This window comes from Canis lupus, chromosome 2 (assembly GCF_011100685.1).
Source record: "Canis lupus familiaris isolate Mischka breed German Shepherd chromosome 2, alternate assembly UU_Cfam_GSD_1.0, whole genome shotgun sequence".
NCBI classification, from domain to species: Eukaryota; Metazoa; Chordata; class Mammalia; order Carnivora; family Canidae; genus Canis; species Canis lupus.
The window spans coordinates 54,405,738-54,423,142 of NC_049223.1; the positions used below are offsets into that span (position 1 = coordinate 54,405,738).

General features: G+C 49.4%; 1 protein-coding gene across 1 annotated transcript in view; it reads left to right on the top strand.

Moving 5' to 3' along the window:
• The first annotated feature begins 4,789 nt into the window (after positions 1 to 4,789).
• Positions 4,790 to 17,405, top strand: part of MAP1B (microtubule associated protein 1B) — an 83,216-nt gene continuing 70,600 nt past the window's right edge. Inside the window, exons 1-2 of the mRNA XM_038530803.1 lie at positions 4,790 to 5,127; positions 12,971 to 13,072. Of these exons, the coding sequence (XP_038386731.1) occupies positions 4,944 to 5,127; positions 12,971 to 13,072 (286 nt within the window). The 5' untranslated portion in view covers positions 4,790 to 4,943. The remainder of the gene's footprint in view (positions 5,128 to 12,970; positions 13,073 to 17,405) is intronic.

The following is a 17,405-nucleotide window of genomic DNA, read 5'->3' on the forward strand; positions in this document are numbered from 1 at the left end:
ACCTGAGGGCCATTAAAATGATAAGTAACGATATCAATTTCTCTTAGTGAGAATTCACTGAAACCATATACTTAAAGCACCAGACTCAGTAACGTGGCTTCTGGAAGCTATTCACGTTGTTGATGCACTTGATCGAGCACACGGTCTGTGCTGGGCCCTGGGAATCCTCAGGCAAGTTGGTGGTCAGGTGTGAGTGTGCAAGGATAAACGTAGCTCTGGCTTCCATGGAGCAGAGAGTCCAGTAGCAAAACGACAAATTTTTAAAATTACATATAAAAATGTGAAATTACATTGATGGCAAGGGCTACAAATAAGAAGTGGCGCATGGAGCTGAGTGTCTATGAGTGCACGTAAAAAAGCTAACGGACCTCGTAAGGAGGCTCAGTCAGGGAAGGCCTCCTTGAGGAGGTGATAGCTGAGATGCCATCTGCAGGGCAAGCAGACATCAACTAGGTGAAGTTAACTAGTAAGAGCTTTTGCCAGGCCAAAGAGAAGCGGGAAGGGTCCTGTGTTTGGAAGAAGCATGCTCTGATGTTACATCAGTGTGGCGGAAGCTGGAAAGTAAGGATGAGGAGGTGGCTAGATAGAGCCAAGGAGACTTGTAGGACCTTGTAGGCCATGCTAAGGAGTTTGATCTTTATCCTAAAAACAATATGGAGCCAGTTAAGAGTTTCAGGTATGAGTGGGTAACAAGACCAGATCAGAAAAGATCACCCTCCATGTAGTGTGAAGCATGGATTGGATGAACATCCCGTTGGAAATACTGATGCCAGTCAGGTGACCATTGCTACTGCACAGGCCAAAACAATATAACTCTTGTTTATAATATAAATTAAGTTGGAAATGACGTCGTAATGCCAATCAATAATGGACGGGTTAAATAAATTATAGTAAATAAAGACGATGGGTTACCATGCAGCTATAAGGAATGAGGAATATAGAAATATTCATCTGTGCTGTTATGGAGATATCTCCATGCTATATTGTTGAGTAAAAAAAACAAAATGGGAAAATTGTGTGTATATGTGCTGTTTATCTAAAAGAGGTAGGGAAAGGTATATATAATTAAACATATATATGTTATATAAATGTATATATGAGACATATATTTATGTTATATAAATAAATTATATATAAATATATATAAATGTGTATTATATATACATATTTTTTTAAATGGAAGGCTAAACCTGGGCAAAAGAGTTAGAGAGGGAAAGGGAGGAGAAAGAGGCTAAAGTTCTCTGAATACAAATTATTCTGTAGATTTGATTTGGGGAGCAAATATTTTATCTAGTTATAAAGTATAAAAATATCAACTCATAAAAACCAAAAACCAAAATGAAACAGATGAGCCCAACTATGTATCGAGTTAATGGCATGATCATATAAGAATGGGTTGATTGAAGTGACTTTAAAACTGCACCCCTTTGGGATCTATCTAATAACAAAGAAAACTGAAAAAAAAATCCTAAACCGCTTTTAACATTTTTATTGTTATTCTGAGAGTATTATGTATGAATGACTTCGGAAACCAATTTCTAAACTGTACACTGTTGCCTGTCATGGTGATAGTAGGTCAGAGTAGGGTGTCGATAGTAGAGAGAAGTGGATGGATTGAGGAGATACTTAGGTCAAACTGACCAGACTCCATGCTCAGGTGTACATGGACGGGGCCAGGGCTCAGGGAGGAGTGGAGACACCAAGGGAGGCATCATAGGGTACGTGGTGAGACTGCTCATTCAACTACGAATAGTGAGATCAGGTTTGGGGGGCAAAGATGATTTTGGTTTGGAGCATGTTGAGTCTGAGGTATCTTTGGGACATCCAGGTGATGTCAGGTGGCAGCAGGCCACACAGGCACTCTTCGATGTTAGTTTTCCCCTTCTACCTCCTTAGAGCTAGATTTGTTTGTTTTTTTCTTTTTTCTTTTTTCTTTTTTTTTTTTGAGGTGCGGATAGGTGACGACTACTTTTCTAGTTTGCAGTGTCACTTAATATTGTTTCAGAGGTCTTGGTAGTTATGCCTGACTCGATGTCACCTGCACATTTTTGTAAGGATGTTTTTACTGCATTGTCCAGCAAACTGGGACCAAACAGGTGTATCCATCAACCACTCCTCAAGGGCCCAGGATTCCAATCACTGTGTTAGGTACCTACACTTTCTATGGTTTACGCCTTTCTTACAAAGTTACTCGTGCGTTTATAAAGATCTTATTGTCTCCAGGATAGTAATGAAGAGACTAAAGATCAAGAAGAAGAATCACTTGGCCAGAGTTACAAAGCTGTACGATAGCAGTCTGCATCTCTCATCAGTTTTCTGTCATTATGTCTGTGTTTTGCAAAGTCTGGGTGGTGACTTAGGTGGTTCATGGTCATGGCATTTCACTGTACTGACTCACACAGTAAGAGAGCTCTTGTGTTATTTTCATCCAACCTTCTGCGATGACATGGAAAACAACTCAGTTCGGTGGTAGTGTGTCTTAATGCCTCTCCAACACTTGCTAATCTCTGTTTTTTTAATATGAGTTCTTTTTTTTAAATTTTTATTTATTTATGATAGTCACAGAGAGAGAGAGAGAGAGAGAGACGCAGAGACATAGGCAGAGGGAGAAGCAGGCTCTATGCACCGGGAGCCCGACGTGGGATTCGATCCCGGGTCTCCAGGATCGCGCCCTGGGCCAAAGGCAGGCGCTAAACTGCTGCGTCATCCAGGAATCCCGAGGGTCAGAGTCTTGAGCAAATAGCGGTGTGTGGCAGGAGGTGAACTGTATGATCTTATTCTCATTGTGTTTATCTTAGGGATACCTTCCCTTTCAAAGTGACGTTAGTGTTTCCACTTGCACAGCAGTAAAGAATTTCATGAAAAATGAATCTTAAGTAAAAAAAAATGGAGCAAAAGAAAATTATTACATAAATAAAAGTAATGGTGGTTCAGAGAAATGAAGGACAATCAGTATGTGACAGTGGGCTCCGATGGCTTCGCTCTGGAAAACGAGGCTCCTGACCAAACCTCCTCCCCCACTTATGGGCGCTGGTGCTACCCTTACCTCTCTAAGAGGAATTGAGGGCCTTCTACGACCAAGAAATGATCTGTTACTATCTCACTTGGGAACTCTTTGTCACTGTTCACTGGCGAATGTGGCTCACCAGTGAGCCTGTCACAGACCTCAACTGCTGTGGGCCAGATGGTTACCTTATTCCCCGTTGACCAGACTGGCATGTAGGAAGGCATCATGGCCGTTGGCTTCCTACCATGTCTCCCATGCCAGGGTTTCAGGAAAGAGCTAAGCGCAAAGCGCGAATCACCAATAAATCATGGTGGTAAATGGGTAAGACAATGGGCTGACTTGGAAATCTTAGCCTACCTATCCAGGCGATTTGTTTTGTCCCTAATATGCATTCTAGTGTTAAAACTCTATTGACTAATTTCCATGCAGGCCTCTTTCTTAAGCTTCTAATCTTAATTCTATCTTTTATGATAGTACCATGTTTGCACATTTTGTTCCTTTTTTTTTTTTTTAAAGATTTTATTTATTCATGAGGGACACACAGAGAGGGAGAGAGAGAGGCAGAGACACAGGCAGAGGCAGAAGCAGGCTCCCTGCGGGGAGCCCGATGTGGGACTCGATCCCAGGACCAGGGATCACACATGCCCTGAGCCCAAGGCAGATGCTCAACCGCTGAGCCCTCCCATTTTCTTCCTTCTTCATCCCCACCAGCCCTTTCCTGGGGCAGAAGCTATATTCAGGAGATCTGTGAGACATGGTTGTAGGTGGGCTGCCTTTAAACACTTTTTTCTGTGTTCTAAACACAAAGGCAACAACAATCCCCGATGCTACGTATATTTTTTAAAAGATATCACCATGACACGAAATCATTTTGCTGGTGTGTTCCTCAGGGGACCGAGAAGCATATTGTAGTCCCTGTAATCCTGCTCGGATAGAGAGGGTGCCTTCTCTTTTTATTCTTTGTTAGGCCCGATGCTAGCTGTTCAGCATATCATTAGGGGAAGAAATCTGTATCTGGAAAACCGCATCTGTAGTCCTCTCATTTCCTTTTTTTTACACATTTATTTGTTATTGGTGTTCAATTTGCCGACATACAGCATCACACCCAGTGCTCATCCCATCAAGTGCCCCCTCAGTGCCCGTCACCTAGTCCCCCCCGCACCCCTTTCCCATAAGCACCACAAAGCCAGTGCTCTTTCCTTTGCACTGGGAATTGCAGACTGGGGGCCCAAAGCCTGAACAACGTTGGACCCCGGGTTTGCATTTTTTGGCGCATCAGGGGGTGGGTGGGCCGTACTGGTTAGGCGCGTGTCTCGCTGAGCCCACAAGGTCAGAGCGAAGGCGGGGTGCGCGTCCCCGGAGCCGGGGGGCCCGGGGTCACGGCACCTGAGCCTCGGCCCTCGAGGTCGCGGGCGGGGCGCGAGGCCCGGGCCTGCACCGGGCACCTGGGCGAGGTCCGCCCCGCGGCGGGGGGGGTGCGGGGGGCGCGGCGTGCGCCCCCGGCCCGGCTGCGGCGGGGTCCCCACGGGCACGGCCCCGGCTGCGGGCGCTGCCCCGACCATTGTCCGCACACCTCTTCCTCCGGCTTCCGGGCCGCGGGCGAGATGATTTGCTGCAGATGACATCAGCCCGGGCCGCCGGCTGCAGGCGCGGAGGCAGCCGCCGCGTGAGGATGTGCCGGGTGGTCCCTGCCTCCTCCTCTTCCTCCTCCTCCCGGCTCGCGGCCCGGGCTCCGTATAAAAGCGGCGCCGCGTCCCCGCCCGCTCGCAGTGCCCGCTCCGCTCCGCCGCGCGCTCCGGGGAGGGCGGAGGGGAGGCGGCGCGGCGCCGGGAGGGGCGCGGGGGGCGGAGCGCGGGCTGCACCTCGGCGGCCGAGCCTCTCCTGCAGCAGACGAGCCGGGCGCCGGGCAGCTCGCGCAGCGCAGCGCGCCGGCAGGATGGCGACCGTGGTGCTGGAGGCCGCCGAGCCCGAGCCCGCCGGCGGCATCGCCAACCCCGCGGCGTCCACGTCGCCCAGCCTGTCGCATCGCTTCCTCGACAGCAAGTTCTACCTGCTGGTGGTCGTCGGCGAGATCGTGACCGAGGAGCACCTGCGGCGCGCCATCGGCAACATCGAGCTCGGTAAGCGGCCCCGCGCCCCCCCCCCCGCCCGCCCCGCCCAGGGCGCGCCCCGCACCCGCACCCGCGGGGCTGCGCTCGCCGACGGGCATCCCGCGGATGCTCGGGTGCGGGGCCCGGTGGGCACGGCCTCCGCCTCCCGCAGGGACCTGTCACAGGTCCGCAGCCCCCCCGCGGGCCGCCGCCCCGCCGCCCCGGGAACTGCAGGTGGCCACAATAGAGCCGAGCCCCGGGAGCGGGGGGCGGGGGCGCTTGGCGCAGACGCCCTATTTAGTCCTCTTGCCTCCCCCCCAACGGCTCCCCCAGGGCTGGGACCCCCGGCATGCGCCAGGGCCCGCGTGGGAATCGGCCTCCCCGCAGCCACCTCGGCCCCCGAGAAATGCCTTTTCTGGCGTAAAACCTCCCGATGTGCTCTCCCCCACCCCCCACCCCGCAATGACTAGGCTAGTCCTGGGGCCACGCCCGCCCCCCCTCCCGTCCCCTCCCCGGGACGCAGGGATGGAGAACCGCCTGCGCCCGCCTCGCCACCGCCCCTGGGACCCCGGTGGCAGCCTCCAGAAAGGACAATGGGACCCCAAGTTGCGGGGTGGGGCTTCTGCTTTGGGAAGTCTCAGCCTCGGTGGCGTGGGCTTAGGGGAGGTGGGGGGTGTCGGCGGGCAGGGCCAGCGCCGCGCCCGGTGCGCGCACTAGGAGCGCGCTCTGCGGAGGCCGAATAGCGGTTCGCCGGGAAGCCGGGGCGGGGCCGGGAGCGCCGGGAGGGCCGGGCGGGCGGGCGCAGCCTCGGGCGCGCGGCCCGGCCCGCCCCCGGCCCCACCCGGGCTGCCGCAGTGCTCCCGTCGGCTCACCGCACCTGCCCCCCGCACTGCGGCGCCCCCGCCGGGCCCGGGCTCGGAGCTGCGCGCGCCCACCCGTCCCCGGGCCCGGCTTTGTTGCGCCCCAAGCGCCCCCGGCCCCCAGGGGCAGCTCAGGTCTGCACCCTCGCCCTCGCCCCGGGCGCCCCGGCCCTGCCCTGGGCCCCGCCGCAGGCCCCCCGCCCGGCCCGCGCTCCAGGCTCCCGGAGACACCGGCTGGTGGGCGTGGTGCCCGCACTGCGGTCTCTACGGCAGCCCCGGGCGGACAAAGGGCGTGCACGCCCGCCTCGCTCCCGGGCCCCGGGGCCCCCCGCCCACCCCCACCGGAGACCTAGGGGAACCCTGATTTTCCATGAAAGAAAAAAAAAAATGAAAGCTTGCTTTCTGACTCTGCATTTGGAAACGGCCCCTTGTCCCCAGAACAAAAGGCTGCAGGGTGGGGATTGGACTCGCAAACCTGGTTCTTTTGTTTAACTTTAAAGCACTGATTTTTTTTTCTTCCCCTTTCAGCTTAAAAAAACAAAAACAAAAACAAAAAAAAACCCAGAATGCAGTCGTGTAGTTTTATTTGAATAAAAAAAACCAAGAGAAAGAGATTGCAATAGGGAGATGCCTTATTTGAGCATCTCAGAAACCCTTCGTTTTCAAACTAGAGGCCTTAAGTCTGGTCTGTCTTTAGTTTGCACGTTTTTCTCCTTGGAAAATTTCAGCCCTACTGACTCTGGGTGTGGCTGCCATAGGAATCGATGATTCTGGATTAAAAGCAGTTATTGCCGGGGAGTCCTAATAGCTGCAGAGGGGCTTAGGCATCTCTGATTTTCGTGACCCGCCCAGGTGGGGCCGGCAAAGGGGCCCTCGCCCCGTGTTAGAGACGGGGGCCCGGGGGGGGGGGGGCAGGAAGGATCCGGGGCCTGCTCAAGGTCACATCGGCCCTAAGGGACAGGAGTGCCCCCTGCACCCACCCCGATTCTCTGGCCCTGTCATCATGTCCGTGCGGGGTCCAAGGCTGCAGTTTGCAGAGCTTGCCTTTGTATGGCCATCCACTGGTGGGCAGCACCCTGCGCAGGGAGGGGGCCTGGCCCTCACCTTCCTACCCTAATCATCGTCCTGCTTTGTTACTCTGCGGATCATCCTTTCTGAACCCCATCCCTCAGGGCCTTTATTCAGTCCGCTTCTCTTTGAGGAAAAGAATAGATGCATCCAAGTGCTGCTGTGAAGGGCTCTCTGTCTTCACTCCTTTTCACACCATTAGCTTGCAGTAATACAGTTCAGATGTGCGTTTTGGACGTCAAAAAATATTTTTCTTTTTAATGGATTGAGATAATATAGAGAAAGGAAGAAAGCACAGATCACAGACTGGGAGCTCGGTGAATTTCCACAAGGTGGACACACCTGGGCCACGTCGCTCAAGGAGCAGACATTACTGGAATCCCAGAAGCCCCTTCACGTTCCCGTTTCAATCACCAGGCCTTCCTGATTTTTTTGGTTCGCTAATTTGGTCAGGTTTTTGCACAGAACTCCCAAATTGCTGTATTGATCCCGTTAACAATCAATCAAGTGAGCGAGCACAGCCACTTCCTCACGCACAGTAGCAGATGCTGCTTTTCCTCTGGAGATTGCTCTCCTGGGTCCTGGGGTCTCAGATGCAGCTGAAGCTCCAGGGCCCCTCAAGGACGAAGCACAATTGCTCCCCTGGCTTTTCAGACAGTCTGAGATGACTTAGCAACAGGGCAGCCTGGCTCCGTGTTCCTCTGTGTCCCTGTGGCTGGCGCGCTGCTGCCTCAGCCTGCAGGTCCCAGCTGGGCCTCCTCCAGAGGTCACTCTGGCACCATCGCTGCTACTGCTGGTGCCTGTGGGCCGCAGCGTGTGACGGGGATGGAGATGCTCCTGGGGGGTGGGGATTGGGGCGGCTCCGACTGAGTCCTGCAGGCTGGGAATGCAGTGCTTCATGTGTTAGGCTTGCTTCCTATTTCCCCTCCCATGTTCACTGACCTCCTGTGGGTTCGGGGACCCTGGTGATTTGGAATTTTGCCATCTGATTACCGAGGGTTCTTTGGGAAGCCTCGAAGATAAACCTGTAGGAAGATGGTGGTAATACGATAAATCCACAGGCCTGGAACATCCCGGCGTGGATGCTTAGGAAAGCTTTCTGCAACCGCGGAAGAGAGATGCGCCCTCATTTTCTCAGCTGTATTCAAAATGTCTAATGTAAGGTTTGATCATACCTTCTCAAGGTTGAAACAATGGTCTTCCTCCCGTGGACTGGTCTAGCTTTGTTAGTTATGCAGCACTGGATGCCAAACCACTGTCGCTCCCATCAAATACCACTCCTGGGCATCTCTTTTCACCCTCATCCCAATTAGGCCCCACCTTAGACCTAATAGCCATCCCCATTTTTAGCAGAGCCTCTACTCCTCCCGTTTATTGTAGGACATAGACTACATAAATCCATGCCTTGTAAACTGAATTCTAGAGCCTTATGAAAGTTTTCATTGCTTTATTTTATTGCTTTATAGGAATTAAGACTTATTAGGAATATTAACTGTCAGGTCCGTGCTTTCAGTTACTGATAAAGAATGTAGCTTTTCTCTGGCTAACACTGGGAAGCAGCAAGGCTAACACTGGGAAGCAGCAAGATTCGTTTATAAAAAGATAGATGTGTGTAACATCTAGTGCCCTGGATTTTGAAATGTAAGCTTAGCCGATTGCATTGTAACCTTCTGATGGTACTTTATTGATTGTCTTCAAGATGGCTAAGGGAATTAAGAACATAGGGAAGAGGTGGGGTTTGGTTCTCATTTTAATAGGAAAAAAAGCCAACACATGGTGGAGGTTAGAAGAAATGTTGGAGAATGATAAATATATTGTGTTCATCTTTATACTTTGCAAAGTCAAAAGGTAGATGGATTTCTACTTGTGTTGCTTAATTGGTATTATCTGGTAAGGGTTCTGTGAGCCGTGCCGGAACCCAAGCCAGTTCCCAAATGGAAGGTCATTAAATTGATGATTCACATTCTTTTTTTTTTTTTTTTTTTAAGATTTTATTTACCTATTTGAGAGAGAGAGCGTGAGAGAGAGAGAAAGCGTGCGCATGGGCAGAGTGAGGGGTAGAGCGAGAAGCAGACTCCTGGCTGAGCAGGAAGCCCGACTGGGCTTGATGCCAGGACCAGGGATCGTGACCTGAGCTTAAGGCAGACGCCTAACCGACTGAGCCACCCAGGCGCCCCTGATGATTCATTCTTAATCTTCTATAAAGGCTTACTTTTAAAATAAGCTCTTTTTGACCAATAATAACTATAAATCACTTCTTTTGTTTTCAATGTGGGAAGCTATCCAAAAACCTAAATTATTTATCATCAATGCATTGCACATATACATTATGAACATCAAGTATTTGGATTAAAAAAGCCAATTGAAAGTTTGGACAAGGAAAAAAAATAAGAAAACTTCTTTGAGAAATGAACCTTGAATTTAGCTCTTTTTTGTTTTAATTCTGTTTCTTTAATTTATGATTCTAATCTGCCTCCCAGTCACTTTTTAGCATAGTTTTACAAATGGAATCTTACAGTTCATAGGTTAACCGTTTAGGTACCAGCAAAAAATATTCAAAAGCTTATGGATCCGAGGGATCAATGAGAAAGTTTATAGGAAAAAAAAAAAAAAAAAAAAAAACAACTTTGAAAGGCCCAAATACTGTTGAGTAGAACCCATGTGCCATTGCAACATGTAATGAATGATCACTTTGTTGGTTTTTCCAGTTTATAATCTCTTTTAGGAATATAGATTTTAGCTTTCAATGGGAGGTGCTTTTAAAAAAAATTGTTGGTTTTATTCAATAATCCTGCAAAATGTTTGCATGATTGGTAACCTTGGCAAGATATAACCTGTATAAAGTGAGGGAAAGTGGCTGCTCACCGGTCACTCTGACTTGTCCTATAATGACCCTGCCCCCCCCCCCACACACACACCCATTTTATTTCTCCTGTTTCCATCTGCAAACTTCATGTGCACTTTAGCTTCCCCTTTGTGCCCTGCTTTCCCCTGGATTCAGAGAATGGAATTCTTGGCTGGAGCACTGGCCTGCAGACAGTGATGGTGCCCGTTCTGTGGCTGGGCACCAGCCCCAGATTATGTGGGGGAGTCCTCAGGGTGCCCAGCCACAGGTCACATTCCCAGCGGTGACAGATGCCCCCTGGGCCCAGAAATTTAATAAATGCGGGGGTTGACCTCCCATTGGTAGAGTTCTGTTCTGCCCTGACCTAGGTCAGCCAGTAAGGGGCACAGTCTTAGCAGTGTGCTGGAGAAGCAATGGCTTAAGACAGAGTTTGACCTGGCGTATATTGGGGTGGAGCATCAGAAAAAGGGCTGGGAATTTATCTTGACATTCTCCTAGTATCCATGAGAGACCAGGATGATCTGCTTCTGAAAGCCTCCTCAGAATCTGTTTATCAGCACCCTACGGGCCCCCAGTCAGGCCCTCGAGAGAGGAGAATGTGGCAAGACAAAGAAGATCCTTTTCTGCCCTTTAAGCTTCAGAGGGCTTATGGCTGGCTTCCTGTTAGGCACGGAGGGAAGATATATAAACCTACTAAATGCAGTAGGAGCCTTCATTGAGAAATACTATTTCTCTTTGCTAGTATTACCCAGTAGAAGGTACAATGTAATCACAAAATTGTCATTTCTAAAATTGATATAGAAAGTGGCCTCATTCCCAAGTTTTCCTTTCCAACTAAAATAACCAGTGAGTCCTTTGTGACCTTGATTTTATAAGTGGTAGTAGTGAGGTAGGCATTGTTAAGACATAATTTGGCTGGAAATTGCCCCCTTGGAAAGAGAACCCTAGATTTTTAGTGTCGTTGGCAGTATGAAACTGAGAAATATTATTTCTATCGGCCGTTTACTAGTATAATTTAAAAATTAATTTCCAAATGAGCTTTTCTGTTTTGTACTTTCCTCCCCTTGCTAACTCACAAATCATACAGCCAGGAGTTTTTGAAATATAAAGCAAATGTTTAATTGCATGTGTCATGACAAGTTAATTGAAGCCAAGGAGAAAATGGTAAACAACAGTGTAAGAGCAAGTCTCCGTATAACCCTAGATGAAGTCATTCAAATGATGTAGCAATTTGGACATAGCGAAGAACAAAGGCAGAAGAACCCTATGAATTTAATTTAAATACATATGTCTCATTATTAACTTAGTGACCCAACGTGACAAGCCCGGAGACAAAGTGGAGCTCAGACCTGGAGCACAGAGAAACCAGTTAACAATTACCAATTAAGCGGCTCAGACAGGAGCTTGACGGTTTTTTCATGCTGGCCTCGCATATAGCGTATACGTCGAAGTAAAATATTCTAATGAATTCAGACCTCTCAACCTGTCAAGCCTTCTGTGGAACAAAAAGAACCCATTTATCATTTCTGCGCTAAAAAGATCTGCAAAATCGCAACATGCCTTTCTTGTTAAAATTTAAATACTCCATTAGCACAAATGCAAGCTGAGGCTGTTGATGTTTCCAGGGAGACCCATAATATTCCCCCTTAGGATTTAGCCTCTCTTTAGGGCCGTTAACTCTTCCACACCTGAAATCTTCCTGTGCATTGTGCGATCAATTCTCTGCCTCTCCTGGGTGGACGTGCACCTGTTTGAAAATACTCCTCGCAGTCCAAGGGTGTTTGGTGTATAATCTGAAGAGTCTAGATAGATGTGCAGTCAAGTGAGTTTCCAGAATCTCTGTGTCGTACTTTTGTGCGTATAGACGACACACACACGTAGAAGCACACGCACACCCACACCGTATCTTGTTTCTTTGCAAGATAAGAAGACCGAACAAGATATAAATGGGGGGTAAATACAGACAGGCGTTCAGGATTTATGGGTGTGTTTAAATAATGTGCTGCCATTTATACTCCCGAGTCTGTGGGAGCGACTACGGAGCCACAAAGCTGGTGAGATGACCCGGGGCGTGTGTGGAGATGGCTCCTCGGCTGTTTTGCCGAGTTTCAAGGCCCGGCTCCTAGGAGCCAGGCAGTAAACGGCTGCTGTTGCAGAGGTTCTTCCTGGCAACTGAGGATGCTCCGTGCAAGGGTGCGGTCATGGGTCCTACCGATGGCTCCCCCAGAAGCTACCTATTTGGAAAAGTATAAAAATCCATAGAAAACAAACACATTGCAGAGTGTTGTGGTTTCTCAGTTCTCCCTGGCTTGCTCCCCAGTTCTTGCTTCTTCGATGTCCTCTGGGTTCCCTCTGGCCACCCTCCTTTGGAAGGACAGGGGCGGGGGGACTGAGGCAGGGCATCCGAGCTCCTTCTGCCCCAGCCTCGGGCCTGGTGAGCGGAAGGCGGTTCATGGCCACTGACTCTGTACGATTTTTTAAAGCTGTTGCCACACTCGGTGCCTCCCGGTAAGAACACTGAGCACCGCTGGCGCGCGCGATCAAAAAGGACCATCTGCAAGGCTGATCGGATAAAGGGGGGGTGGGGGCAGAGAGGCTGCGACTTTAGGGCTGAGGTCCAGTCTTCTCATGCAGGTGGCGCAGCGGGGCGCCCGACAGCTGGCCGCTGAGCCGCCCAGGTCCCAAGGCGTAGAGACCAAGGCCCGCAGGTGCCTCGGCGCCCCCGTCGGGAGCGGCCCCGCCAGCGCTGCTCGGGACAGCCGGGCCTGTGTGATGGCCTGTCCACCTGGAACCTGACCGCCTCCTGTCCTTCCCACTCCCTCCATGGAGAAAAGCCTGTCATTTCCCCAGTAGCCGCTTTCCTTGCGCTCCCAGAAAAGCCGCATGTGCGTCTTACGAGGGCAGAGGCCTGGTCCCCCTGCCCATCCCCTGTGTCGCGGCCTGCGGCAGGGACCTCCTAGCCCTCCCCCTCTGCGGGCTCATCACTTGAGAAGTCTGCACATCCTCCCCGAAAGCCTGAGAAATGTCACGGCGACGTTGGCCAAACCGCTCCGAAATGACTAACTGGACTGCTGTCCCTTCTCTTCCTGCCCCTCCCTAGGAATCCGATCATGGGACACCAACCTGATTGAGTGCAACCTGGATCAAGAACTGAAACTTTTTGTGTCTCGACACTCCGCCAGATTCTCTCCTGAAGTCCCAGGTGAGGCCTTGCTCTCCGTGTAGGTCCCCTAAGAGCCCGTGGCCTGCAGAGCCTTGTCCCCCCCTCCCCCCGGGGGCACCAAGAGGAATTTCCTTTTATTGCCAAAAACTTCTTTGTAGTTGTGCTTATCGGTGAGGTTGGCCCGAAGCAGCATTTCACGAAAGTCGATTGTAATTTATCTCCGCGTGGGTTATCTGTTTCGTGGATTCTTAGTGAAAAGTTTTAAAGGTCTGGGGGACAGTGTTCCCCGCCCCCCCCCCATCTCACTGTACTCTCTGGCTTCCAGCGACTGTAGGCTATTTAAATATTAATTTTATTCAAATAAAGCTATGAATACAAATTGGGTGCCCTCCACCCCGAACACCACAACCTCCTACCCTCCCTAGAGAGAGGAAACGTCTCCATTTACCTACTCCATCCTTTTTCGCCATCGCATGACCACCCACTTTTCTCGGTGTGGGTAAAAGAGCCTGACATTGCAAATTGCTATTAAAATAGCCTTTCTTTCAGAGGTGGAAAAGAATACTGCAGAGTAAAGGTAAGGACACAAAACTTGTTACCTGGGGAAATGCTAGGCCTGGGGGTGTAGCGAGACTGTACTGGGCCTGGTCCACGTTGCCTTCCTTGTGCGAGCTGGGGCGGGTGGTTCTCCCTCTTGGTCACCTCTGAGGATTATGAGCAGAGGGGCTCGCCCATAAAGACTCCAGACCTGTGTTTCTCCAAAGCTCTGCCTTTGATCTGCCACGGACAGCTGTATTGCATTTTATTTCTTGCATATCACTGACATTTTATGTGAAATGGAGAAACATTCTTTCCTGTCTACCTGGTTCTGTTATATGATTGTGACTTTATTGGCATTGGTATCAAACCAGGAGGGGGAGGGTGGTCAGCCTTTTTTATTTTTTTTGATCGATTCCATCCTGTCCCATTGGCCTTATACATACTGAGATTTGAAACTGCTTATGGACGGTCGTCGCTTCACAGATCACGCTTGGCCACAGCACTGTGCCCCCGAGACCATCCTCGTTCCTCGTTCTTCTCTTCGGGTTTGTTATGACAGTGAAATCCCACACGTTTCAGTTGTCCAAATGAATTGTTGCTTTCAAGCACGGAATTGAGTAAATGTGCTAAGGAACACAGAGCAGGAACTGGTTCCGTAAAAGTTTAACTTGCTGCAAAGCCCTGTGAAAAGTCAGCTTTTAAGTAACTTTGAGGAAAAAAAGAGAGATCCAGAGGCTGTCAGCACACGATTTGCTGAAGTAAAGGTACAGTATATGATTGTGCCGGGGTTATTGTGTTGTATCTGTATGTCCTGCACGTCTCCGTGACTTTTAAAACCATCTCGCAAAAATAAAAACAAGGGAAGTACCCTTTTCCAACACTTGTGCAAAAGGCAAGTTTTTATCCTCTCTCTGTGGCTTGTTCTGACTTTCTTACCAAGACTGTTTGTAAAGCTACTTTTTTTTTTTTTTTTGGTATACAAATCGTGATTCCTCTTGTGTTCATTCATCCTTGCGCTGGTGTTGCGGAATGACAGCTGTGTATTGCAAAATTAAAGGCTGCAGGGACTGCTGAAGACTTTACCGTTTTTGGGCCAAAAGACCTGAGATGACTGTTGTGGACCAGAGAGGTTGGGTGCCCCACCCAGCACGTTAGCCCAGCGTACTGCGTGCTCCCTCCTTTTTCTGCTCTCCCTGTGGTGAGGGTTGGCTTCCCACCTAGCTGGATCCATGCAGTGCTAGATGCTACATCTGGACATGCGGCAGCCATCCTGTTCCTGGTGATGGCATGAAGGGGGTGGTGGTGGTAGGAGCTTCCCTTTGAAGCCTACGAGTGCACTGCGTAGGCCTGGGCCTCCCTGCTGAGGCCTGAGTGTGGAGAATAGGCCCCCTGGGAGGATTGCCCCTGTGGGGAGCGTCCAGCGTGGCGTGCAGGTTTCTAACCAAGGCTACCATAGATGAGGGAAGCACATGTCAGATTCAGTTTCAGGTAAGTACATGTGTTTTAGAGAGAAGTTTTGTTAGAGGACATGATGCAGCATGGCGGTGAGTGGACATCATGGGATGGTCACTGGCGTAGACCCGAGGAAGCTGTTCGTTCGCTTTTCCTGAACAAACTGGGAAAGGTTTTAGGGGAAATTCAAAATCTGTTTCTGAGTGAGTCCCAGTCTAGTGGTCTCTTCCGCACTCCCCGAAATTCTGTAGGAAGTAATGCGTGCACTTCCAGCCCCCTCAAGTGGAGCCGGCTGAACCTCTGCCTTCAGACATTCAGGATTGCGAGTTAGCCTAGAGGCAGGGGGACGAGGCGCAGGATGGGTTCATTAAAAAAGTAAAGCCATTCAGTCAGTCTGTTAGAAAATACTTAAATAGCACCTCCCATGTCCCAGGCACTATGGAATGAGGGTGGGTGACCACACAGTGATGAACAAAACCAACATGGTCACTGTTTTGCCTGTGAGAGGGCATCCAGCCGTCATGAGCAGACTTGCATCAACTCCGGTGCCCTGTGTCAAGTCTACACCCTTTGTGTTCGGTTGGGTTATTTATTTATTTATTTGTTTTTAGGCTAGCAGAGTGGCAGTAAAATATTCATTGTCTTCCCTGACACAAATAGATAAGGAGCTAGGGTTGCTGTTTCATCTGCTTGACATTCATGTTATTATGCGTTTGTTGTTTTCAAGAACTGGAGATCACTTACAAAAGACGGGCGGTAGCTTCCAAGGCAGCCAAGAAAGACATCGTGCTGGTGCTGTAAGCTCATGTGTTGTCTGGTACGAGTTTACCTCTTGCATTCCCTTCTATTTATTTTTTTAAAGGTTTTATTTGTTTTATTTTATTTATTTTGTTTATTTGCAAAAGAGTGAGAGCCAGAGAAATCACAGAGGGAGAGGGAGAAGCCACTCACCACTGAACAGGGGAGCCCTATGCAGGACTCGATCCCAGGACCCCGGGGTCATGACCCAAGCCAAGGGCAGATGCTTAACCAACTGAGCCACTCAGGTGCCCCTCTTGTATTTATTCTTAAATATAATTTTGAGATTTGATGTGGCTATTTCTTCAGAATTAAAGGCCTCATTCAAGACCCCTCTGGAAGATTTAGTCATCTTGAACAAAAATCTGCTTTGAGCAGGAATCTGGAACACAAGTGTTTTCTCCATGCAAGGTGGGGGCCATTTAGGGTGAGTGGTGAGGTAGTGGTTCCCCGAGTTCCCTGGAGCTGAGTCCTGGGATCACTAAGTGCCTCCCCCCCGACTCTGGCAGACTGTAATTTTTGGAACGATCAGTCATCTGGACCATCTTTTATAGTCTGGAACCTGTTGCAGGTTGACTTGCCTAAAGATCACTCAACAAACATCTGGTTTGTGCCCAGGGCAGGTCTGCTGCTTTGCCCCATTGTATAGAACCATTCTTGGCCCCGTCTAAACTGGGGTCCCACAAGACTCGTTACCTTGAGAGACAAGGTTAGACCCTCCACTGAGAATACTCTCCAGTCTTTCACTCAAGGAGAACCCAATACTTGAGTCTTTTCAAAATAGAGCCATCCTTTTGTTTCCTTATATTGATGAATATAAGGAATTCCACTTGATGGGGTTGATGAATCCCACTACTATCAAGGTCTTTCTTTATACGTCATAGCACGTGTTTTGTACCTTCATCACGTTGGCTGAGGATATTGTCATAAGTTTCACTACAAGGATAGAGCTGGGGTTACCTTGCGGTAGAGCATTTATTTCATTCTCTCTTATCTGCCTTTCTCCCTAATATAACTTTAGGTCTATTATCATAACAGTGGAGGAGGATATGTCCCAGGGAGGGTAGCACCCCATGTTCATCTGTGTTAGGCATCAGTTCATAACAGCAAAATAAGTACAAATCAATCCCAGGGCATGGGATGCCGGAGTGAAAATTCACTTCTGTTTTCTTTTTTCCTTCATTTGCCGCTGCTATCTGCCTATTAAAATACTTATTATGATTTGGTGAACACCCAAATCCTCCTCATCAACATACCACAATTATTAAGAGTGCGAGATCATGGAGCTAACCTACTTGAGTTTTGATCCTAGCTCTGACTTTTTTTTTTTGCTATAGGATCTTGGGGCAACTTAATCATTCTATGCCTTGGTTTTAGAGCCTGTAAAACAGGGACAGTTGCATCTATCTCACAGCACTTGGGTGAGGATCGAGTAAAATCTTGAAACAGTGCCTTGTCACATGGTTAAACCAGTCAACGTAGGTTAGCATTCAAAGTGGCTATTTTGCTGAGAGCCTATCTGAGTTGTGCATTTGCTGATTATTATCATCTGTGGGAAATACTGGCTTGGATGTTGGCTGGC